The sequence below is a fragment of the Balaenoptera acutorostrata genome, chromosome 1, assembly GCF_949987535.1.
Source record: "Balaenoptera acutorostrata chromosome 1, mBalAcu1.1, whole genome shotgun sequence".
Lineage (NCBI taxonomy): Eukaryota > Metazoa > Chordata > Mammalia > Artiodactyla > Balaenopteridae > Balaenoptera > Balaenoptera acutorostrata.
In genome coordinates, this window is record NC_080064.1 from 16,884,020 (window position 1) to 16,907,130 (window position 23,111).

The window sequence follows — 23,111 nt, forward strand, 5'->3', positions numbered from 1 at the left end:
ATGGTTCCCCTGAGGAGGTAACTGGTGTCTGTGTATCACATGCACCGCACCCCGCCAGCCAAGCTCCTGAGGACTGGCCCCACCCCAGAAAACTGAAAGCTCCCTGTGGGCAGGAGCTGTTCCTCCCACATCGGACAGGGATTTCCCCCGGGCATGGCTGTGACATCCCCGCCAGGCGGGGGCTCCCTCGGTCTATAGAACCTGCTCCTCCTAAGAGCAGGTTTCTCCTCTCATTCTTAGAACCTCCCCAATAGGGCTGCCAGATAAAACATAGGATGTCCAGTCAAACTTGAATTTCAGATAAACAAGGGATGATTTTTAGTTTAAGTATGTCCCAAACATTGCATGAGGTATACTTAAACTAAAAATCATCCCTTGTTTATCTGAAATTCAAGTTTAACTGGGCTCTGTGTGTTTCTACTTGCTAAATCTGGCCACCCTACCCCTGGAGCTCAATTCTTCTGCTTGCACCTGGCCTGGATGGATGGCCCAGGTCATGACACAGCCCCTGCCTGCCCACTTACAGCTCCTGTCGGTCCCCAGGACTACTGTCCTCCCCCACCAGGACCCACCTGCAGCCCCAGCTCCCAGGTGAACCCTTACCCCTTACCTGGCGTGCACAGTCCAGCCTACAGACTGTCAGAAGGCTGCAGGGGCCTCCTGCATGGTGGACCCAGAGAGAGGGGGATAGAGTCACAGCTGCAGAGAGGGACCTCGAGTGTCAGAGACAGAGAGAGGCAGAGACACAGAGATAAAGGGACATAAAGAATAAGCAGATGGAGACTGTGGGAGATAGCCAAGACAGAGACAGACGGAGAGCTTAAGGCTCCCCGCCCAGAACGGCTTCAGGGAGTCCAGTACAGAGGGTGGAGCATCCTGAGAGCCCACCAGGGTTCATTCTGAGCGGATCAGGGCAGAGCCTGGGCCCCTGAGCCCCTGTGCTGGGCCAGGGCTCTGGGCCCTGGATGGGCAGGCCTTGGGAGGCAGCGTGGGGTCTCCGGCACTGGCGGTCAGGGGTGGGAGTCCTCCCAGCCCCTCTGCGCTCCCCTCACCCTGCCTCCCAGGGGCAAACACAGGGACATTCATGGCTTCCCAGAAGGACCTATGGGGCAACCACAGTGGCTTTTAAAATTAGCCTTGCTAACCAGATCCGGTTATTTCAGGAGGCTCCGTCCCTGACTGTCCCCTTGGCAGGGCGGGTACAGGGAAGGAGGGAGGGACCTCCACATTCCAGGGTCCCTGGTTAAGTACCCCCTGTGGCCTGAGCAGCAGAGAATGTCCAGGTCCCAGTCCCCTGGCACTGGGCGGGCCTGGGCCTGTGGCCGGCTCTTTGGCAACGTTGCCCTAGAGTTAGCCATGGATGTCCAGGGATGCCCCAGCTGCTGGGGGACGGGGAGGACCCCTCCTATTGGGCATGGGGTCTATGCCCCATCCCTTAGAGGCCATGACAGCTTCTTGGCCTGACGGCAACAGGTAGGGCTTTGCCTCCATTTTATGGGTGAGGAAACTGAGACCTGGAGAGACAGGTCCCGGCTCTGCAGCAGGGGAGATGCGGCTCTCGGGTCAGCCCGGCACCCAAGTCCCTCCATGGAGGCCTCTTGCCTCCTGCGTCCAGAGAAACTTTTGGCTGCCGTTTCCACCACCAGAGTTATTTCTAAGCAGAGCCCTGTGCTTTCCGGAGCCCGGCGCCCCCCGCCCAAGCCCTAATTTCAGCCTCGGGTCAGTGTCCTGGCTCGCCCTCCCCACCTCAGAACCCAGGACGAGCACAGAGCTGGCGTGGGCACAAGAGAAACAGCACTGGACACTTTGATCCCAGAGGCCAGATTCGTCCTCGGCCTCCCCCAGCCCCACCTTGGAGCCTGGAGGGGTGGGGCGGGGACCCGGGCTGAAACCCAGCCCGGAGGCCGGCCCTTCCCGCTGACGGGGGCTCTGCCACAACCCGGGCAGCCCGAGGGGCAGAGGCAGGTTCTGCTCACCAGGCCGGCCCCCTGCTTCCGCTCCAGCTCAGCTGCGGGCCAGCGCTGTGGGGTGGGCACATCATAAAGGGATACAAGCAGGGGCGCCCCACTCCTTTTATACAAGGACCGTGAGCCCCAGTAAAGCCCAGGAAGCTGAGGCTCAGGGAAGCAACTGATAACTGTACATTCCCAGCGCCTCGTATCCAGACACCTGTGCTGGGCTCCGCATCAGCCGCTCCAGCTCCCATTCAGAGAGCGACTCCACAGCCTCTGATGCGGGTTACGGAGATGGTCCTCGTTAATGGCTAACTGCATGTCCCCAAACACAACACACGCAATTTTTTGAGCCCACTGTGTGCCAGGGCAGCACCAAGAACTTTCTGAGGTATCACCTCATTGAATCCTCACATCAGGGTACCAAGCGCAGAACTATTAGCATTCCCATCATACAGATGAAGACCCTGAGGCCCAGAGAGCCAAAGTCATGTGCCCAAAGTCACAGAGCTAGGAGGTGAACAGGCTCAGAGCTAAGCTCTTGATCTTGGTGCTGAAGTGGGGCTACTGGCCCTTGGTGGTGGGATGGGAGGAGACAGGGTAAGAGACTGAAGCAGAGAGCGGGGAAGAGCCAGGGCCTGGGAGGGGTTAGAAAACAGGGGTGAGGCAGAGGAGGGGAGGGGGGTTACCAGGGGACCCACTGAGCCCAGGGTTGCCCAGGGCCAAACCCAGGTGGGCGGGGTTGGGGAGTGGATGTGAGTCACCACCCCTGGGTGGCCCCAGACATCTGAGGGTCACAGCAGGGCCCTGTCAGGAAAGGCCCTGGGGTGCACCCAGCATCGTCCTGGGGAGGGCATGGGAGCTGTGGTGGGGAGGGGGCGAGGCCAAGGCATGGTTAGTCCCACTGGAATCCAATTCTGTGCCCGCCCCCCCATACCCCAAATCCCCCAACCTGCTCTTCCTCCTGTGCTCCTACCTCAGAGGAGACCCTCCCATTCACCCAATACTCAGGCCAGGACACCCCCCCACCCCGCCCCAAGGCTCCTCAGGTCCTCCCTCAGCCCCACATCACATCAGGCCCTCTGTCCAGATGCGCAAGTCTCCCAGCATCTTCCAGACCTGCCCACCGTCCTGGTTACCCTCTGTACCCAGCAATGGCCTCCTGGGTCCTCCCCTCCTTAGGCTGGCATCGCCCAGCCAGTCCCCACCAGCAGCCCCCACTTCTCTTTCTACTGCTATTTCGCATCCTCCATGGCTCCCCACTGCCCTCAGCATAAAGCCTTAGCCCCTTGGTCTGGCACCCAAGGCCATGTGACCTCTGGCCTCATCTCTGCCCCATCTCCCTGCCCCTCCATCATCACCTTCCTATCATTCAGAACTGCTGGCTCCCTTCCCGACTGCAAGCAGCACTCTCGCCTCCTACCTTTGCACCTGCAGCTCGCTCCCCCAGGGACACTATCCTAAGCCTTTCCAGGATGCTCAGGCACCACTGTTCCAGAGTCTTCCCCATTCTTCCCTTAGCCAGGCTGGACCCCACGCTCATCCCCGCCCCCCACCCCCGCCAGGGCATTTGTCACCCTTTATTGTAACCGCTCTGCACTGTGAGCTCCTTCCAGCAGCTGGACAGATTCATCGCCATCTCCCCACCCCCATCATTCCGGGTAAGCAATCCCTTGGCGCCCCCAGGTGGCCACATAGGGGAAACCCTTGAGCTTCACTGGGCATAGGAAAGGAGAGGAAAGCCGATCCTTGAGCACCCACGGGGTGCCAGACGCTGTGCTAGGTGTTCCGTATGCTCCAGCTCAGTGAATCCTCATGACGAACCCTTGGGAGAGGTACTATCGCTTCCGTTTTACAGAAGTGGAAACTGAGGCTCAGAGAAGCTTGTAAGTTTCTCAGTGCCACTCAGAGAGTTAAGAGATGGTGGCAGGACTCCAATCTAGGTCTGCCTGATTGGACCTTCAAAGCCACGTTCTCCTCCCTGTGGAGAGGGGCGCAAGGTGGAAGAAAGGGCAGGGCCACGGGGGGGAAGCCACAGCTGGTGGTCATGGAGCCTGCGGCTTGGCCCTGGAGGTGCTCGCAGACCCAGCTGCTCTGATTCGGGGGTGAATCGGCTCTCCCCCGCCACCACGGTGCCACTGAGATCTGTCGGGTTGATCCAGGTGGGGGGTGGGGTCACACAAAGCCACATCCAACTCGGGGTACAATAGCGATAAATAGAATTTATTTTGTACAACTGTTACTGACATACACACGGCCACGGGGGGCTTCCAAAATGGGTGTTGGGGCCGGAAGGCTGGCCTTTGGCGTGGCGCCTAAAAAGTGTGGACAGACACACACAAGGATGTGGGCTGTGCCTGGCTGCCCCCTCCATGGTGGGTGAGGGTGGCGCAGAGGTGCGGCCCGTAACTCTAGGCCAGCTGAGACCCCTCGGCCCGGCGTGCCCAGGAGCATGGGAAGGCAGGGGTTACGCTGGGTGCTGGCTGAGGAGCCAGGTGGCTCCCACTTCCCCCACAAGCGGGTCACTCGTCTGTCGTGGAGGCAGTGGACAGGGCATCGGCAGATCTGTGGTAGAGACTGAGGGTCCAGGAGGGGCAATGGGCACAGCCAGCTCCCTGCCCCTCGGCCCACCGGGGCCCCAGGAACCCCAAGAAGCAGGGTAGGGTGATGGGAGGTCCCTGGGACGACAATCCTCCATTCTGGGGCAGACGCATGGACTCACAGCCTTCAGTGACCTCTGAAATAATCTTGTCCATTTATAGCAGAGGCACCCAGAGACGGAGAGTGATTTGCCCAGAGAGGGAGAGTGATTTGCCCACAGTCACAGAGCAGAACCCAAATCAAAAGCTAGGACTTAGGACTCCCAGCCCAGTGCTCATTCTACCACACGTCACACCCCACGGCCTCCATAGTAGGCTCTGTATGCGCTGAGATGTCTCAATCCCCCCTTCCAGCTCACTCCCCCTGAGTCCAGAGGAGCACCCAGGGGTGATAGATGAGCCAGGCCTGGAGTCCTGTTTCAAGTGACCACTCCCTGCCCCAGCCAGCCCCCCAGCCCAGGGGGTGGGGATGGTGCCAGCAGCTTCCCCACTCCCAGGTCTGGACGGCTCCACCCTGCAGAGACAGCCCAGACAGGGGGCCAGGAGGAGGGCTGGGGAGGCCGGGGGCAGCCCACAGGCTGGTGCTGGCCTCGGGGGCAGAGGTCCCGTCTGCCTGGATTTGACACAGCATCTTCACCTTGTGCTTCTGCGGCCTCATCTGCAGGGTAAAGGGAGATGGAGGCACCATGAAGCAGGGGGACAGATGCGGAAGGGGCCCACCCTTGGAGTTCCAGGCGCTGGGTCTTTCCATGCCACTGGGAACCCCCTAGACCCCTCCCTCCCAACAATTCCCAAGTCCCTTTCAGGCTCCAATCAAATCCTCCCAGAAACTCATGGGCAGAGGTGAGGCAGCATTTATTAGCCCCATTGTACAGATAAGGAAACTGAGGCCCACGGTCACCTAGCAACTGAGTGGCAGAGGACTCAAACCTAGATACATAGCTCTCACCCAAGAGAGGCGACAGAGGAAGAGAGAGAAGTCGGCCCACCCCCACCCTCTCCCCACCAAACAGAAGCTGAGGGCTGGTACTGACCTGCTCGGTGTCACCTTCAGAGGGGCATCCTGGCTAACAGCCCTGCACACAGAGAATGGCGGCAATGCAGGTGACAGGACAGATGACATGGGAGACACATGCAAGCAGAAGTCACTGGCTGTGCCCAGGCTGGACGAGTCCAACCCCTCCAGGATTAAGGGGGCCCCTTGGTCCAGCCCCCATCCCTGGGGACCCCTGGTCGCTTTGATGCCTCTCTCCAACAGCCAATCCCCCTCCCAGGTAGGGCTCCCCACAGGGCCAGGCTCCAGGCCACCTGTCCCCACCGTGGCCAGGGCCCTGGTGGCTGTGCGTACCAGCTGGGGCATGTGCTGTTCAGACGCTTCCAGCTGGATCTTGATCTCGGGACATGCAGGGTCCCCCGACTTGCCGGCGTCTGGGTGGGGTGACCGAGAGGGGCCTGGGGAGGGAGGCAGGAGGGAGCCACCTCACTGGCCGCGGGGAGGCACCAGGGAGACGGGGGCATGGATGGGCGGTCGGCACCAATGCTCCCCAACCCCACCGAGCCCCTCCCTCTGGGACTCCCACCCTTAACTCCCTTCTTTAACCCCCTCCCCCATCATCCTCCAAGGCCTTTCTGGAAACCACCGGCCCTCCAAGCCACCAACCACCTTAGGCTGGATGACCAGCCCACTGCCCCCATGTCAGGGGCAGTCCCATCACACACCCACCACCTGGGGCCTTAGAACTGCTTTTGACCCTCTGTGCCCAGCCCTGTCCCCTGCCCACCACAAGACTGGCCCTGCTTGTGGCGGGGGAAGCTGGCCCTGGCCAGTACCTGGGGAGCTGCCCCCACTTGTGGTGCTGACACTGTCCTCCAGCCACGTGCTATAGATGAAGGAGTCCCGCTTGTGGGGCGTCCCCGAGGACGAGACACTCTCCTGGGGATGGGGGAGGAGAGAAAGAGGGAGGTTAGCCCTTGGCCATGGCACTGGCTTGGCTCCCCTCTCCCCTCCTCACCACCCCCTTGCCGCTGCAATCCACAACCCCCCACCCTTGCCCCTCTGCAAAGAGGATGAGGGCCCAGCAATGTCTGCCCCAGGGGGGACCACAGGAGGACAGAGTGGGAACAGACACAGACCGAGGCGCGCGCGTGCACACGCACACGTGCGCTCCCATTCATTCATTCAGCAAACATTTATTGATGTTCTCGTGGGCCAAGCCACCGAGAGAAATCAGGAGAGGTCTCAGCCCTCCGAGAGCTTGAAGTTGAGAGGAGAGACAGGCTGTGAAGAGACTAGTACAATTCCAGACTAGTACAAGCCCCACAGGGCAGGGCCTTGGTCTGCACTGCCCCCTCTGCCCATGCAGCACCTGGCACGGGGCGTGGCAAGGAACAGCGCTCGCCGAAGGACTGTTGAGTGAAGCATGACAGACAGGTTCCAAGGACAGAGCCCAGGGTCTATGAGAGTGTAAAGGGGGCTCCTAACCCACCCTGGGACCAGGAAGGCAGGCTTTCAGGAGGAGGTGATATGAGGCTGAGTTTAGAAGGATGAATACGAGTCAGTCAGACAAAGTGGGAAGGAGGAAGCAGGTAGTGCTCCAGACAGAGGAAATGGCATGTGCAAAGGCCCAGAAGTAGAGTAAGCCTGGTTGGTTTGGGGGACTGCAAAGGAGGGCAGAATGGCTGAAGTGGTAAGAGACGAGGCTGGGGAGGGAGGGGCTAGATCTACAATGGTCTCAGAGATTGGGCTGTGGGGGGTACTGGGGAGCCATGGAAGGCTTTAGAGTAAGGGAAGGTCAGTCTGCATTACTCCTTTGGGCTGAGTCCCTTGATCACAACTCAACCACACCCAGCCTCATGCTTCCACCCAGAGCATCTCCAGGGACCAAAGAGCACCCCCTTCAGGCCGTTGTGGGGCACCTCCCCTCCCTGGGCCTCTCACCAGGCCTGTATCGTCCCCGTCCACACCCTCTGCTTCCTCCACGACGCTGGCGAAGCTGCTGGCACTGGACGAGGAGCGGGAGAAGTCCTTCAGCACTTCTGCTCTCTGAGCTGCTGTCTCCGCTCTGCCACAGATAGTGTCCTATCAGCCAGCATCCACACTGGGCACCTCCTGGGCCAAGACCCCATGCCCCTGCCCTCCTGGCCCAGGGCGGCCCAGCCTGCAGCCAGCCAAGTGCCTTTTTGGCCCCTTATAGCTCCCTGGGCCTCTGAGCCTCCCCAATGCCACTGTCCTTCCTAACATGTGGATCCTATCATGCCCCTCCCCTACTCAATATCCTCTTCTCCTGGATCCCCACTGCCCCAGATAAAGTCCAATTTCCTTGGCTGGATGTTCAATCATAACTATTAACAACAATACTGCCATCTAGTGCAGGTTTGCTCTGTGCCAGGCACTGTTCTAAGTGCTTTTACCCTAGTTATCTCATTGCTATCATTATTAGACCCATCTTACAGAGCAGCAGACACCGAGGCACAGAGAGGATGGGCACACAGCCCGAGGTCACGCAGCCATAGGTGGGAGAACCAGTAGGACCCAGGCCTTCCAACTCCACAGTCTACTCTCTTTTAACTCTCTCACAATTTTGTCCCATGCTCAGGGCCTTTGTGTCTCCTGCCTGGAGTCTCACTCCTTCCCTCAAATCCCAAAAAGTAAATTCACCTTTCAAAAACCAGCCAGGGGTCGCCTACTCAAGGAGGCCCTCCCTGATTCTTCCTTGCTGTGGGAATGACCCTCTCTGCTCAGCTTTGTCTCTCCTTGTCCCTGTCGCCCTTTCCTGCTTCTCTGTTCACCTGCCTGACTCTTCAGCCCAGGCCGGGTCCTCTCAACAGCACCCTCACCCCCGGCAGCCAACACAGAAGGGGCTCAGCCAACAAGCACTGAACGGAGGGACAGCCTCCTGGCGTCCTCCCTGCTTCTGCTCCTGCCCCCACCCTCAGAGCCTTCACATGGTGACCACAATCAGCTTGTTAAAGCACCACTACCCCTCTTAACTAAAATCTTCCAAAGCCTCCTTGCCAGTCTCAAAGTTCTCACATGGCCTTCAAAGCTGTGACCTAGCCCCCACCCGCCTCTCCAACCTCATCCCCTCCACTACCGGTGTCCGCCTGGGCCCAGCCTCACTCATTCAGCTCCAACTGGACCAAGCATGCCTCAGGGCCTTTGCACTTGCCGTGTTTCTTACCTGAAACCCTCTTCCCTCTGCCATGCCACTGTAAGTCAGACCTAACAGGGCTGACTCCTCACTCAGCTCCCAATTCAAAACCCACCCCTTCGTAGATGTCTTCCCTGAGCACCCACCTAACGCCCCACCCCCACCCATTCTTCATCATATCCTCTGCTTTATTTTTCTATCATCACTATCTGCAAGTAGCTTATTAGGTTATGTTACGCTGGACTGTCAGCTCCACAAGGCAGGGGCCGTGTATGTCCAGCTCACTGCTGTCTTGCAGAGCTTGGCATGCACAAAGCGCTCAGCGGGTGTGTGTCAAAGGAGGACCCAGGAGAGTAATCAGGCCCCCCGACGCCGTAGTATGGCTGTGTCAACACTCCCGGCAGGCCTGGGCCCAGACAGGGGGTAGAATGAATGGGCCCACCACACCCAAGCCCCCCGGCTCAGCATGCCCCCGAGCCCCAACCTGTTTTTGGTCGTGGGCATCTCTGGGGAGCTCTGAGTGGATGAGTTCTCCGACTTGGGCTCCTGTGAGACGTGCCCGCTGTCTGGGGTCTTCTGGCCAGCCGGGGGGCTCTCCCTGCGGGGCACATGGGGGCAGTGGGGGGATTGAGCACCAGGCCTGGCATCAAGGGTAGAAGGAGGCCCAGGTGGTGAAAGGAGGTCATGGGTGCCTCCTGCCTCGTACCCACACCCTACATCCTCAGGGGCCAACCCCAGAGCAGTCCCTGCAGCTCCTGGGCTGGCCTGGCCAAGGAGGGGGCAGGTGCTGCAGGAGCACCTACTTACGACCCTGTTATGGATAAGGAAACTGGAGTCCAGAGATGGGAAGGAACCTGCTCAGGGACGCGCAGCTAGGACATGGCGAAGCCAAGACTTGAACCCTGGATTCATGGGATTCTGGGCTCTCTTGCCTTTGAGGACAGTGCCAGCTCCACTCCTGAGGCCTCAGTGCACCTGCTCCCTGCTTCACATGCACTGCACACACCCCCGCAGCAGCCCCATGCCGTTGGTTGTGCTCTTATCCCCATTTTTCAGATTGGGACAGTGAGGCTCAGAGAGGTACAGTGACTTTCCCAAGGTCACACAGCCCCAGTGTGGTAGAGACAGAACTCACACCCAGGAACTATCCTCTGCTTCCTGGAGGCTCCCTGCTGGTAATACGGTGTGCTGTCCACACCCCGCCCACACAGATGCACTTACAGACCTCCATGGACCAGGCCTCAAATCCCAGCTCTGCCCCTCACCAGCTGTGTGACCTGGGCAGGCCCCTGACCCCTTGACCTATGGCTCCTTGATGTGCAAGGTGTGACCCCCTGGGAGCCAGCAGAGCTGGGACTGGATGATAGCACTTCATGTTAGGTGACGAGCTGGCCCTGGTGCCTGACGCAGAGCAGGGACCTGACCATGTAGCTGTCACTGGTGGGGACAGAGGGGGAGAAGGGTGGGAGCTCCCTCTTGCCTGCTGAGCTTTGCCACTGAATGGGGGTTGGGGGGAGCCAGAGGAGACGCAGGACGCCATCCCACCCCCTCTGCTGCACCCACCTTTTCTCCTGCACCTCCTGTATGTTCTCAATGCCGATGGCACTGCTGCGGCGTGAGCCGAACGGGCCCGACTTCTTCCTGGTGGGGCTCTTTCCAGGGACAATCAGTGACTGCAGGGAGAGGTCCCAACTCAGTACCCACCTGCTCCAGGAGCCCCCGTGCCCCCCACATGCCACCCTGGGGCCCTGCTGCCCAGGCCCTGAAGCAGAGACAATGAGCAAGAAAAATGAGAGAACTGTCCATCTCCAGAGAGAACTGTCCTAATTTACAGATAAGGAAACAGGCCCAGAGAGGGCAAAGGCCCCCCTGAGGTCACACCGCAGGTCTGGACCCAGCATCTTAGTCCAGGAGAAGAGCAGAAGCCTGAGGGAGCTGGACAGCCACTCTGGGCTGGGATTGGAGGAGGCCAAGTCCTCAGAATGACTGCTGCCTCTTTGCCCCCAGGACTTCATGGGACCTGCAGCCTACGGGCAGTGGGGAGAGAGTGGGTGAGGCAACCCAAGCCCCTGCCCCCTGCTACACCTCGGAATCTCCAAACTGGCTGGGGGAGGTTCTGGCCCAGCAGTTGAAAGACGCCCTCCGGCCCAGTTTACACATACACTATGGTGGGATGCCCTAGGCACCAGAAGCATGTCCCCCATTTCTCTGGGGAGGCGGGAAGGTGGGCCCCATGGAGGCACAGATGGGCAGAAACCCCCAGGCCAGTTCATGGTCGGGACAGGGAGTTAGGGCAGAGGAGGGCGATGGCGCTCCATGCAGAACCGGCGATATTGGGGGACGTGCAGCTGGACAGAGGGTCTTTAGGTACCAGATCCTAAAGGCAGGGACTGGGCCAGAGTCTCAGGGGCCAGGGCAGGGCCAGAGCCCCTGGTGGGCGGGGGGGGGGGGGGCACTGGCACTGGCACAGGTGCCAGGCCCCAAAGCAGGTGCTGAGTGCCATCAGAGCTTCTGGCACTCCATCCTGCCAGCCCTCGGGCCTGTCCCGGGGGGAAGGGGGCAACGTCCCCAATATGGCCTCCGTCCTGAGAGCGAGCAGAGAACAGCGCGTGCAGGCAGCCTCCAGAGCCGGTGGCCCCGCGGACGACAACCTCTTCCACGGTTCCTATGCCTATGGCACTGCCCCGGCGTCCGAATCTACTCGCACTTTTCCCAGGAATAAGCAATGACTGGCAAGCAGCAGAGGGTGGGAGCAGAGAGAGAGAGAGAGAGACAGACATAGAGAGAGTCAGAGAGACAGAGATGGCGGGCGGGGGAGGCACAGAGAAATGAGACAGGGAAAGGAGGGAAAGACAGACAGACACAGACAGGGACAAAGAAGAGAGCGGGGCAGGGGATTGAGAGAGACAAGGCCGGGGAAGGGAAGGAGAGAAGAGGTGGGAGGAGACACAGAGAGAACAGGGGAGAGAGATTGACAAATAGTCACATGAGAAGGGGTGCAGAGTGAAACACGGAGAGACAGACACAGAAATGGACCCGGGGAGCAAGACGGACAGACGGAGAGGGAGGGGCAGGCACAAAGGGAAAATCAAGGGCGAAAACAGTTCGAAAGAGGAGAGGGAGTAAAAAGACAGGTGCAAGAGGACAGAATACACACGTGCAAGAAGGTGGAGGGAGGCAGGGGGTGGAGGAGGGTAAGAGAAAAAGGGAAGGGAAAACAAGGAAAGAGGAGAGAGCGGAAGGAAAAGGAAGCAACATGAAGAGAGGGGACAGTTGTGCAAAAACAAAAACAGAAATGGGTCTGGTTACTGCCACGGTGGGTGCTGCTGGTCTGGCCCTGTCCCTGGGGCCCCTCTACAGCCACCCACAGGAGGCTGGGCCACTCTGGCGGGGAAGGAAGGGAGTGGCTAGTGAATTGGGGTTGGACGAGAGTGGGCCTGCTTCTCCAGTGACAGTGGGCTTGGTGACTGCTGGAACACAGAGGACTCGCCCTGCTTCCCTGGCCAGGTCAGCCCATGGGGCAGGGGTGGGGTGGAGGGGGTCCCTCCTGCCACATGACACAGCCTCACAGCACTGAGCACAGGGCTTGCTTGGCATGCAGCAATCAGTCAGTAAATGATGGGTGGGTGGGTGGATGGATGGATGGATGGACAGACGGATGGATGGAAGGACAGGTGGATGGAAGGAAGGAAGGAAAGATGGATGGGGAAGGGGCAGCAGAGCGGTAGGTGCAGTGCTGGGGGGTGACCACTGGGCAGCGGAAAGCAGACTGGCCCACAATTGAAGGCCTTATTCATCCTTTGTGCCCAGCACACCCCCTGAGTATTAGTAGCAGAATCCCACAGAGCCTGGCAGACAGTAAGTAATCACACAGTAGGCGCTCACTCAGGAGAGGCTCGCACAGAAGCCCAGGTCCTGACACACAGTAAGTGGGCAGAACCACAGAGGCCCTGGCACATAACGGGTGCTCACACAGCTCATCTCCTGACACAGAGAAGGTATTCACTGATACCCAGGGCTTATCACAGCAGTCCACTTCCTGACACATGGTGGATTCTCATACAGCAGCTCAGGGTTGGGCACACAGCAGACACTTACAGAGTTAGGTCCACGCAGTAGCCCAGGATCTGACATACAACAGGTGCTCACAGAATCTCAGGGCCGGGCCCACAGTAGATGCTCACAAGGTACATGTCCACACAGCAACCTGGGTCCTAATACACAGTAAGTGCTCACACAGCAGCCCAAGTCTAGACACACAGCGGTACCCACCAGCATCTCAGAGCCAGGCATACAGCAGATGCTCACACAGAAATCCAGGTCCTGACACACAGTGCGTGCCCACAGTCTGACATACAATAGGTGCTCCCAGAAACTCAAGGCTTGACAGGAGGTGTCCATACAGCAGCCCAATCCCCAGCATATGACAGACAGTAGGTGCTTTATAAGGAATGTGACACAGAAGCTGCCCCAGAACAGACACAGCTGAATAAGGGGCCAGGAGGTGGGGCGGGCCGAGGAGCTGGGGAGGGGGCTGCAGGCTCTCAGCATCCCAGTGTCACAGCCTGGGTACCTGACCCCATGGAGAGCAGTGGCTAGACCTAGCCTAGAGCCCAGGATGAGCCCTCGGACAGCAGGGCAGCGGGGGGAGGCGGGGCCCCTGGGGGAGGGCACTCACTATTCCAGCCGTCTTGGCCAGGTCCGGGTTGTTGGGTGCAAAGCTCCCGCTGTGGCTGGTGGACACGGTGTTGGGCTTCTTGTTGCTCAGCCCCATGGCATCCATGGACTGGCTGCGGCTCCGGATGACCCGCTGCGAAGGTGGCGGTAGGGGTTTCATAAGGCCTCACCCCCTCGGGGAGACCCAGGAGCCACCGACGCCACTCTCAGTGACCCCAGGAAGTCCCTTCCCATGAGACCACACAAGAGTCAGGTCCACATGTGCCAAGGGTAGTGTGGGCCTTGACTCTGCCACCAACTTGCTGGGTCAGCTTGGGCAAGCCACTCCACACCTCTGAGCCTCTGAGCCTCATGACCTGTTGTGCAGTTGTTGTAAAGACCGCGGAAGACGCTGGGTCATGAGCAAAAGCGTGCACAGAGAGACCTCCAGAAACCCCAATTCCCTCCTGTTAGCGTCTCTTAGGGCTTGCTTTCCTCCTTGCTTTTCTTCCCTCCCTCCCTCCCTTGCTTTTTTCAGTCAATCTGCACTGAATGCTCACTTCAGGGCCGAGTATTTTACATTTGCTCTCACTCAATCCGCCCCAGGAAGCAGGCACTGCCACCAAGCCCATTTTACACGTGATGAAACTGAAGCAGAGGTGGGTCTGGAATCCAGATGCCAAACCCAAACCCTTGACCGTGGGCTCCGCTGCCTCTAAGAAAGTCTGTAACTTAAGCCCGGTCCACCATCCAGCACTCACCAGATGTGGGGTCACTGGAGCCCCCCCTCAGAGAAGACACCCCAGGTCCATGTTCCTCCCACCCACTCCCTGTCTCCAGTGAGCAGAGGCAGGGCTCTCGTCAAGCCTCTTTCTCAAAGACGTTCTGTTCGCCTCAGCCCAAGGCAGGCCTGGGCAGCTGGGCTAATCCTCTTATGCAAACCCACACCTCCAGCTTTGTGGCCTGCCCTGGGGTAAAGATGCGGCCCCGCCAGCCTGCTGGGCACCTGGAGGATGGGCAGTCCTCCTGCTGTGGGTGGAGGACACAGTGGCAAAGAGGCCACCGCCTGGGGACCTGCAGCCCTGGGGGAGTCCAGGCCCTGTGGGGGGAAGAGGAACTCTCTCCTCCTCTGCCTCTCACTTTGGATGGTAGTTGCTGAGGTAGATGGGCAGGGCTTTGCATTTTGCTTCTTAACTTAGATTACACTGATCTAACTGCTTCACAAATAATTCTCAACAGTTGTATGAGGTAAGTTGCCATTACCCTAAACAACAGATAAAAAACCTGAGGCTCAGAGAATGCTCACGCTGGTAAGTGGCAGAGCTGGGATTTGAACCCAGGGTGTCTATGCTCTCAACACTAAGCTAAACCAGAGATAGCCAGGGTGGGTCACACGGCCTAAGGTCATGCAGACCAGGTCCCTCTCCTATGGCCCCTCGTTCACGTCCCTTCCCTGACCTCTGTTTCTTTCTCTCGGTCAGGACAGAGGCTTCCTCCTCTCTTCTCTGCCTGCTGACCTGGGAGCCACCACCCTTGGCACCAGAGGGCTCCAACCTTCAGCACAGCTCCCAGGCAGACGCCACCCCCAAGCTTAGGCCCCGCCTCCGACCATCAACTCCTCCCCCAGCCAGAGCCCACCTTACAACTCCCAACCGCAGCTCTACCCCAGGCCAAGACCACACAGCCCCCCCCAAGTCTAAGCCCACCCTAAAGCCCAGGTCCACCCAGAGGCTCACCATCACCCAGACTCTACCCCAGCTGCGTGCCCACCTAGCCCGAGCTCACGCCTATTAACTCCACCCCTGACTCCACCCTGAGCCACGCCCCCACCCGCCTCCACCTCCAATGTGAGCTCGCCTCTAGCCACACCCCCACACCTTGTCGCTAACGGCATCCCCCGACTCTAGCCCAACCGCGTGCCCAGATTCCAAGCCAACCACATCCGTCCCCCTCCGCACCCAGGTAGACCCCTGCTCTTCACCTTGAAGGACTCGAAGAAGCCGCCGCCCCCGCCGCCGTTCTCCATCTTGTCCTCGTCGCCACCCAGGCCCATCATGGACTGGCTGTGGATGTGCAGTTCCTCATAGAGCGTCTCCAGGAGGGCGGCCCGTGTCCGCTCCTGAGGGCCAGGCCAGGGCCGTTAGGAGAGACCCCAGGGATCAGCCCTTCTGCCCACATTTGCAATCGCAGCCACCTTCTCTGAGTGGGAAACGGGCCTGGGCTCCAGAAGCCCAGACGGCTTCCCTCAGGCCCCTCCACAGCACAGGCAGCCCCCAGGGCTCAACGTGGCCCCTCAAAGATCTGACTTCATGTCCCCACGCCCCTCCTCCACTGCGTCCTCTGTGCCAGCCCGCCTACCTCCAAGACCCTCCTGAGCATTCCTTATGAACCCTTACTTCCTCTGCCTTGACCCTGGCGCTGCTCATCTGTAAATCTGTCCTCCCCCAGGCAGCCTTCCCTAAGGCCAAGGTCTGAACATAGCTTTTCTCTCCCCAGGGACTGAAATTCTAGGGGGTGGGGGGATTCAACCCCAAGAACGCACACTCACCTCCAGTTTGGCAAACTTCTCTGCCTTGTAGCAAGCATATTCAGCATTGATCAGTTTTGTCAGCAAAAATTCCTGGAACTCAGGCCCCTGGGAGCCCCCATCGTGGAGGAGAAGAGAAAGGGGGGTCAGGCGAACACAGAGACAAGGGGCTGGGGCTCCTGAGCCATGCTCTGCTGGGGCCTGGGGGCTGCCCTCTTCACTCCCAGAAGGGCATCTCCTTGGGCTCAGCCCCCCAGCCCAGGCACCTGTGAGCCCTATGCCCTTCATGGCTGCCCACCCCTCGGGAGAGCTGGGTTGGGGTCTCCCACTGCGTCAGTCTGGGGGATTGGGGGGGGCTGAAGCCAAGGCTCAAAGTGAGGGCTCCTGAGAGGTGAGAGAGATGTGTGCCCCTCTCCCCAAACATTTTAGAAAAAGGTTGAAATTGTCAAAAAGACAACAGAAATGAGGAAAGGCCACAGAGTCTGCTATACAAAATGTAAAACAATGATATAGTCTGTTCTGTGACGTTGTAAAATAAAGTCACAGTTTTTATCAAGATGAACAGAAAAGCCAGGCCCCAGCTGCTCAGTTAGGGGAGGCCGGCTGCCCTGGCATACAGTGGGCCTTCAGGACCTCATACAGCAGAATGTGCACCCTCTCAGCCCCCACCCATTTAGTCCTGCTCTGCCCATGACGGGGGGGCTGGGGGCTGTCCCTCACCTTCCTGAACACAGCAGGGTCCGGGAGGGGTGGCCCAAAGAAGGGCACGTCGTCTCTTGCAGTGACGGAGACCTGGAAGGGAGGGCAGCTGTCCCCATGGAGTCCCCACACCAGCCAGAAACCACTGATTCGCCGCCCTATCCTGCCCCGTGCTGGGCACAGGGCTGCCCCTTGGTGGGGGAGGTTCAGTGACTGCCGATTGGGTGGGTGAACCCCAGGATTTCGGCTCCTCCATCCTTGGTCCTGAACTTGAGAGGTGGGAAGGGGTGGAGGGTCTCAGGAGTCATGAGGATGGAGGAGGAGGAGGCTAAAGGGCGGAGGAGGGTAACCAGCCTCTCTGAGGGGAGGGATTTCAGGGAGCAGAGAGGGCAGGATGGGACTCCTCCATCATCAGAGCAAGAGGGGGGCTCAGAGCCCTCCGGACAGTCCCCCTATTTACAGTTGGGAAAACTGAGGCTCAGAGAGGCCTCACAGTGAGTGAGGGTGGGGCTGGGATGGTGGCTGATGCCCTTGGGAAGCTCCGAGATCACCCACCTTGTACAGGGGGCCATCGGGGCCCCCACTCTCGGCCTGCACCACCACATAGGCATGCAGAAAGTTGGACGCAATCATGTCCGGCACAAAGGGCGTGTTCTCATCCTGGAAGACCACAGCCACGATGTCATTCCCGATGTGCCGCTTCCGCTGCAACTGAGCACAGGGCCACAGCCTTCACCACCTGGCCGGGGGCCCGCGGAGTGTGGGGAGGGTGCCCGCAGAGGTGCGGGGGGCTTGGGGTAGGCAGAGGGCATGTCTAAGGAGTTGCTTCCCCCAAAAAAATGTGGTGAGAAACTTGTCTTAAAATTATTTTCGTTTTCTTGGAATCCTGTGACAGATGAGAAAACTGAGGCCAAGACAGAAGTGACTTGCAAGGCCCTACAGTGAGTTAGGGGACTTGAACCCGGGGCTCTTGGTCCCCAGGCCCTACCTCTCACCCTCCTCCTGTCTAAATACCCCAAACATGGGCCCCTCTTGAACAAATAAGTTCCACTCAATATATCTTTGTTGTTGAAATGAACAGAGAATCTTATTAAAATAAAATTAAAAGACATTAAAAATAAGGAATAAACATTTCCATTTTCCTCACATGACCCCTATGTCCCCCTGTACCCCTGGAGTGGGGGCATGAGGAAATAAGGAGGACAGCCCTGCAGGAAGCTTAGGACAAGGTGACAAATTTCCAAGTTCAGCTCCAGGAACATGCCTTGCACTTCCTCATCACCAGGCCTTTGCAGAAGATGTTCTTTCCCCCAGAATGCTCCTCCTCCCTCTCCTACCTCCTTTGCAGCCTAAAAGTCACTTTATCTTGAAAGCTTTGCCTGACTCCCACCTCTGCCCAGTCTAAGTGCCCCCATGTGACATGACAATAGCCTTCATTTCCTGTAAAAATACTCGCATTTACTGAGCTCCTGCTATGTACCAGATACTGTTCTAGCCACTCTGGGTGCATACCCTCGTTTATGCTCACCTATAAGGTAGGTGCCATTATTATCCCCATTTCACAGATGTGGAAACTGAGGCTTTCACAACATCGTAGTAGCTTGTCACCCTGCCCCAACTAGAGGCCACAAGTTGGGGGACTAGATCATTTCCATCTCTCTATCCCAGGGCCCACTGAGTCTGGTGTGGTGGACACTGAATGGGTAGGTAAATGGGGGACAGGAAGACAGGTGGGAAGCAGGTGGGTGGGTGCCCAGGCTACCTGCTGGGCGTCCCCTTCTGTGTAGGGCAGCTTGGTGGACACGTGAAACATGATCTCCTTGTTGCGGAAGTTGCAGTACACAGACTCGGTCCCCGTCTGCCCGTGGGTCACGTCCAGGCCTCCTCGGAACCTGCCCCAGGCCCCCCAGGCCACGGCTCAGTCTCCAGCCCCAGCCAGGCCTCCAGGGGGCCAGGACGGGGGCTCCCTCCCTGCCCAAGGGCATGGGTCGGATTATCCTCTGCTTGTCCCACCCCAATGCTCACCCCTTAAAGTCCTGCAGTTTGACCTTCTGGCCAAGGAATTCGAGGAACTCCACGAAGGCGGGGCTCTCCTCGTTGGTGCTGAAGAGTTCTTCCTCGGAGGTCTAGGGATGCACAGAGGGCAGAGGTCATCGAGCTGGGCCTCCTACCCCCACTCACAACCAGGAAGGCTGGAAGGGGGACCTCTGGCAGCCCCTGAGCTCCTGGGAAACTGAGTCTCTGGGCAGGTGCTCTCCCTGGCAAAGGTCTGAGGTCCCAGGTACATGGCCAGATGTGTGGGGGGCAGGGAGGAGGAGGTGAGCACACCTGCCCAAGCTTCTGATAAATGACTCCGAACTTGAAGTTATTGCTGATGACGTGCTCGTCGAAGGTGACAATGAGGCGGGAGGCCTGCGGGGACAGGACGATGGGTGAAACATGCTGCTTTTTCAAGTTGCCGTTTATTGCTCTATGTACCAGGCGCTGTGCCAGGCACTCCACACGCATCCACCCATTTCCTCCTCAGAACAAGCCCGTGCGGGAGGCACTCCCGCGGCCTGCAGCTCACGGATGAAGACGCCGACATTCCGAGACCTTAAGGAACTGACTTGCTAAGGTCAACAGCTGGCAAATGGCAGAGCTGGGACTTGAACTCAGGTCTGTTGGATTCCAAAGGCTAAGCGCATTGCTCCTGAGTTCTGCCCATAAGCTCCCGCCCCTACTCCGCTCTAACACCCAACTTGTTCCCCGGCTCTTCTGTAAAGCCACCTCATCATTCTAGAACAGGCCGAGTCCCACCAGTGTGCTGTGGGCCTTGAGCAAGTTCCCCTCCTCACCTTGGGCTTTCGGTAACTGAGAAGCAGGACCTGATTTCTGAGGCCCCTTCCTTCAGGGGACCTTTCCTGGACCACCCGCCCTTCAGCGACCTCACCTCACTCTGGAATTCAGTCAGAGCCACAGGTTGTACGTGTCTTTCAGGGCCCACCGCTTTCCAGAAACCCCCTGGCTCACTGAAGACAGAAGTCCCTCCCCTTTATCCCACATTGTCACGGTGTCTCAAACCCAGCACCCAGCACCAGAGCTGCAAGTGCAGCTGCCGTCTGTGGGGCGGCACCTATGGAGGTGCCTGTGTTATTCTCTGTCCCCAGGTCCCCTCTGGGGTCAGAAGGCAAGACCAGTGGAGCCTTGGCTCAGGAGCACAGATTACCCTTAGGAGGGTCCCCAAATGGCACTGAGAGTTTCCAGAGGTAAGGAAGGCTCGCCTCCAAGGAGGACAGCACTAGGTTCAAATGCAGGTTTCCTTATCTGCTGTGCATCCTTGGGTAAGGCACCAACCCTTTCTGGGCCTCTGGTTCCTCTTCCACAAACTGTGGACTTTGCAGGGTTATTGTGAGGTTTAAATGAGAGAACTTAGGAAAAATGCCCTGCACACAGCAGGTGCCCAATAAATGCTTGGTCCCCTAGTTACCCACCCACTCCCAGTTAGCAGGGCCCAGATCCAGCCATACCTTGGGGTAGAGCACAGGATAGAATCGATCCACATTCACATCTTCACACACCAGCTGTGGGAGCAGATAAGGGAGGGCCTGAGGGTGGGGCCTCTGGGCCTCCCTGGCTAAGGTCTGGGGGGAGGACAGTGGAGGACAAAGAGGGGACAACCAAGCCTGAAGCAGGCTCACTGTCACTCAGAATGGGGTACAGAGAACTGGAGCCCCTGTCTCCAAAAGGTGCTCTAAAGAGTGCCCAAAGCACACAGCCAGCACGTGGACATCATGGGAACACGTGAGCGGCAGGACCCTGGAGACAGGCCACAGCAGGCAGGCCAGGATCTGGGGCTAAAGATGAGGGTGTGCAAAGGTGAGGCTGCAGCCCAGCTCTGTGCCCACCTGGGGCGTCCACGGGGGGCTCAGCATGAAGGATCAGAGGCCTCACCTTTGCCATCTGGACCACGTTGGGGAACTCAGTGAGGCAGGAGATGGGGATGACGTCATGGTATGTCCGGCACTTGGTCCTGGGAGGAGAAGACCCATGCTGAGGGGCGAGGCAGTGCAAAATGGAGATGGGAGCCCCTCCACACCAAGTAAGGCCAGAGAGGGCAGACCCCAGGGAGGTCCAGAGGTGATGAGGTGGTCAGGCCTGGCTTGGGCACTAACTTGCTGTGCAACCTGAGGCAAATCCCTGGCCCTCTCTGGGTCTCAATTAGAAGAGTGGGTAAAATGAGATGGGCTCTCAGATTCTGAGACCACAGCCCTCCCTGCTGTCACAGGTCCCCTCACCCCACCCTCACCTGAGCAGCAGACGCAGGTGTTCCTGGTCCCCGATGACATCATACTTGAGTGAGAAGACAAGGTGGCCCAGGGCAGTGTCCAGTGAGTAGTAATTAAAATGCTCCTGTGGTGGAAGGCGGGGGCCAGGGAAGAGGGTGAGGCTGAGCCTGAGGCTTCCAGAAACCAGACCAGAAAGCCAGCTCACCCCCGGATGGGGGTCCTTCACCAAGCAGCAGGTGTCCGGGCTAACAGCACTATCTGCCTCAGAGAGACCTGCATTCAAATCCCAGCTCTGCCACTTGCCAGCTGGGTAACCTGAGAAGGTCCCCTTACCTTTCTGTGCCTCAGTTTCCTAGTCTATCAAATGGGAGTGAGGCCCACTACCTTGTGGGAGGGTGGCAGGCACTGAAAGAGATAGTGCCTGGCGCAGAGTAGGTGTTCTCTGAACGTCTGTAGTAACCTTGGCTCTCTGGGTCTTCAGCAAAGTCAGGACCACATCTGTACCTGCATGGCTGTCTCCCAGCCCCCGCCCCTCTCAGAGCTGGGCACACAGTAGGTGCTCAATAAAAATATGTCAACTGACTGATTGGTCAACTGATTGCTCTGTGGCCCCTGAAGCCAGGGCCCATGAGAATCAGGAAATGAAACATCTCATGAACACACTGGCCGGCTGACCGAGCCGGTTCCTGCCCTCCTGCCTCACCTGGGGAAGACGCAGGGTGGGGAAGAAATGCTCCCGAGGGCCCAGGGGAACCGCAGCAGGGATGGCACCCCCAGAGAGGAGCTGGCAGTCTGGCACCTCCGGGTGGGGAGGCCCCAAAGCCAAGAGCCGGAAGTGCCAGAAGATTTCACCCCAGCTGGCCCTGGGTTCCCCTGCCAGCCCGGCCCTGGGAATGAGGCTGGCTCCTCAGCCACACCCACCCCAGGAGTCATCGTGGAAGGAAGCCCTGTTTAAATACAAACAGCTGTGCTCAAAGGATGGGAGGAAAAAGATGTAGGGGCCAGGGGACATGCCCCACAAATCCACAGCTCAGGGGCAGTCTGCGGGGACCTGGGGCAGAGTGATGGAAACCCCCAAAGGCTTGGCACTATCTGCACAGAGGGAGTGGCAGGCTCTTGGCAAGGAGGTCTGCACCGAAGTCCTCGGGGTGGGGAGTTTCCCCAGACCCCCCCTGGCTGGGCCCAGAGAAGCCCAAGGAGAGTGGGCTCAGGGTCCCAGTGGGTCAATGCCAAAGTCACCCTAACTTCCTCCCTCTGCCAGAACAGGGCCCACTGCTTCCCCAGCACCCCACCTGGAGCCGGGAATGGCCTGGCCTCTCTGCCAGCCCCTGGGGCCCCTCCTCTCTGTGCTGCCAGCCTGACCCTGGTCATCATGCCTCCTCTAAGACCCCCCAACCTGTACCTCTTCCAATCCTCCAGTGCCCAAGGCACCACCTTCATTCTATCACTCACCACTCCTTCAGCAAACTTTTCTGTGCACCAACCATATGCTAGGCCCACATAGTCCCCCAGGCCCCACCACCTGCCAGATCCAATTAAGAGCCTCTGGACAGTGGGTTCCGGGGATGCAGGTCTCTCTCCACCCACAGGTGGAATTCCCTGCCCTGTTCTGAGTTTGTCCCCAGGCAATGGCTCCTGAATCTGAGCCTGCTGGTTTAGTCTCAGTCACCCTGTCCCCCCACCTTAGCACCAATACCCACCAGCATCAGGCTAATGCCCTGGGCCCAGACTGAGCTCGCACAGCTTCCCAACACCCCAAGGAGTCACCCCTCCTCCCAGCACCCACGAGTACACGCACACACGCTAGAAACGTGACCCCTCCCTTAGTGTGTCTTAATGGAAGGTCAGCCAGAGCTATGTCCAGTTCCTAGCTCAGTAACTGTGTGAACTTAACCAAGTCGCTTTATCTCTCTGACCCTCAGTTTCCTTTTCTGTAAAAATTAGGATGATCCTGATCTCACGGAGTAATTATGAAGATGTAATAATAACAGCTAACGTTTACTGAGTACTTACTATGTGCCAAACATGGTTCTCGATGCTTTTATCATCCTCATTTTTACAGACGAGGAAACAGGCTCAGGAAGGTTCACTAACTTGCCCAAGGTCACACCATCAATAAACAGAAGAGTCAATAGGCGCACCCCGGCCACGAGACTCCAGAGCCCACGCTACATTCCGCCACCTCGTTTGTAAACTGACACAGAGACAGCACTCGGCATGGAACGTGGCACGTACGAGGTCCCAGCGTGTGACCTCCC

At 58.5% G+C, this 23,111-nt stretch overlaps 1 protein-coding gene across 8 annotated transcripts in view; it reads right to left on the minus strand.

The window, feature by feature from the left end:
* Nucleotides 1-4,154: 4,154 nt before the first annotated feature.
* The window catches only part of RAP1GAP (RAP1 GTPase activating protein), a 66,259-nt gene continuing 47,302 nt past the window's right edge, over nt 4,155-23,111 (minus strand). For 4 of the 8 annotated variants that reach the window (XR_009005933.1, XR_009005925.1, XR_009005936.1 and 1 more), the window contains 19 exons: nt 20,874-20,977; nt 20,519-20,597; nt 20,095-20,148; nt 18,914-18,997; nt 18,611-18,711; nt 18,348-18,477; nt 17,141-17,296; nt 16,607-16,678; nt 15,908-15,994; nt 15,341-15,478; nt 13,382-13,513; nt 11,355-11,432; nt 10,267-10,376; nt 9,188-9,301; nt 7,491-7,614; nt 6,383-6,485; nt 5,901-6,035; nt 5,587-5,628; nt 5,137-5,210 (listed from right to left, as the gene is read on the minus strand). Coding sequence is in view for 3 of the 8 variants with exons in the window: in XM_057533004.1 (XP_057388987.1) it covers nt 4,908-5,210; nt 5,901-6,004; nt 6,383-6,485; nt 7,491-7,614; nt 9,188-9,301; nt 10,267-10,376; nt 11,178-11,432; nt 13,382-13,513; nt 15,341-15,478; nt 15,908-15,994; nt 16,607-16,678; nt 17,141-17,296; nt 18,348-18,477; nt 18,611-18,711; nt 18,914-18,997; nt 20,095-20,148; nt 20,519-20,597; nt 20,874-20,977 (2,250 nt within the window). In the remaining 5 variants the exon portion in view is untranslated. Of the gene's footprint in view, nt 5,211-5,586; nt 5,629-5,900; nt 6,036-6,382; nt 6,486-7,490; nt 7,615-9,187; nt 9,302-10,266; nt 10,377-11,177; nt 11,433-13,381; nt 13,514-15,340; nt 15,479-15,907; nt 15,995-16,606; nt 16,679-17,140; nt 17,297-18,347; nt 18,478-18,610; nt 18,712-18,913; nt 18,998-20,094; nt 20,149-20,518; nt 20,598-20,873; nt 20,978-23,111 lie in introns of all 8 variants that reach the window. The other 4 variants (XM_057532984.1, XM_057533004.1, XR_009005926.1 and 1 more) reach the window with 4 other exon arrangements.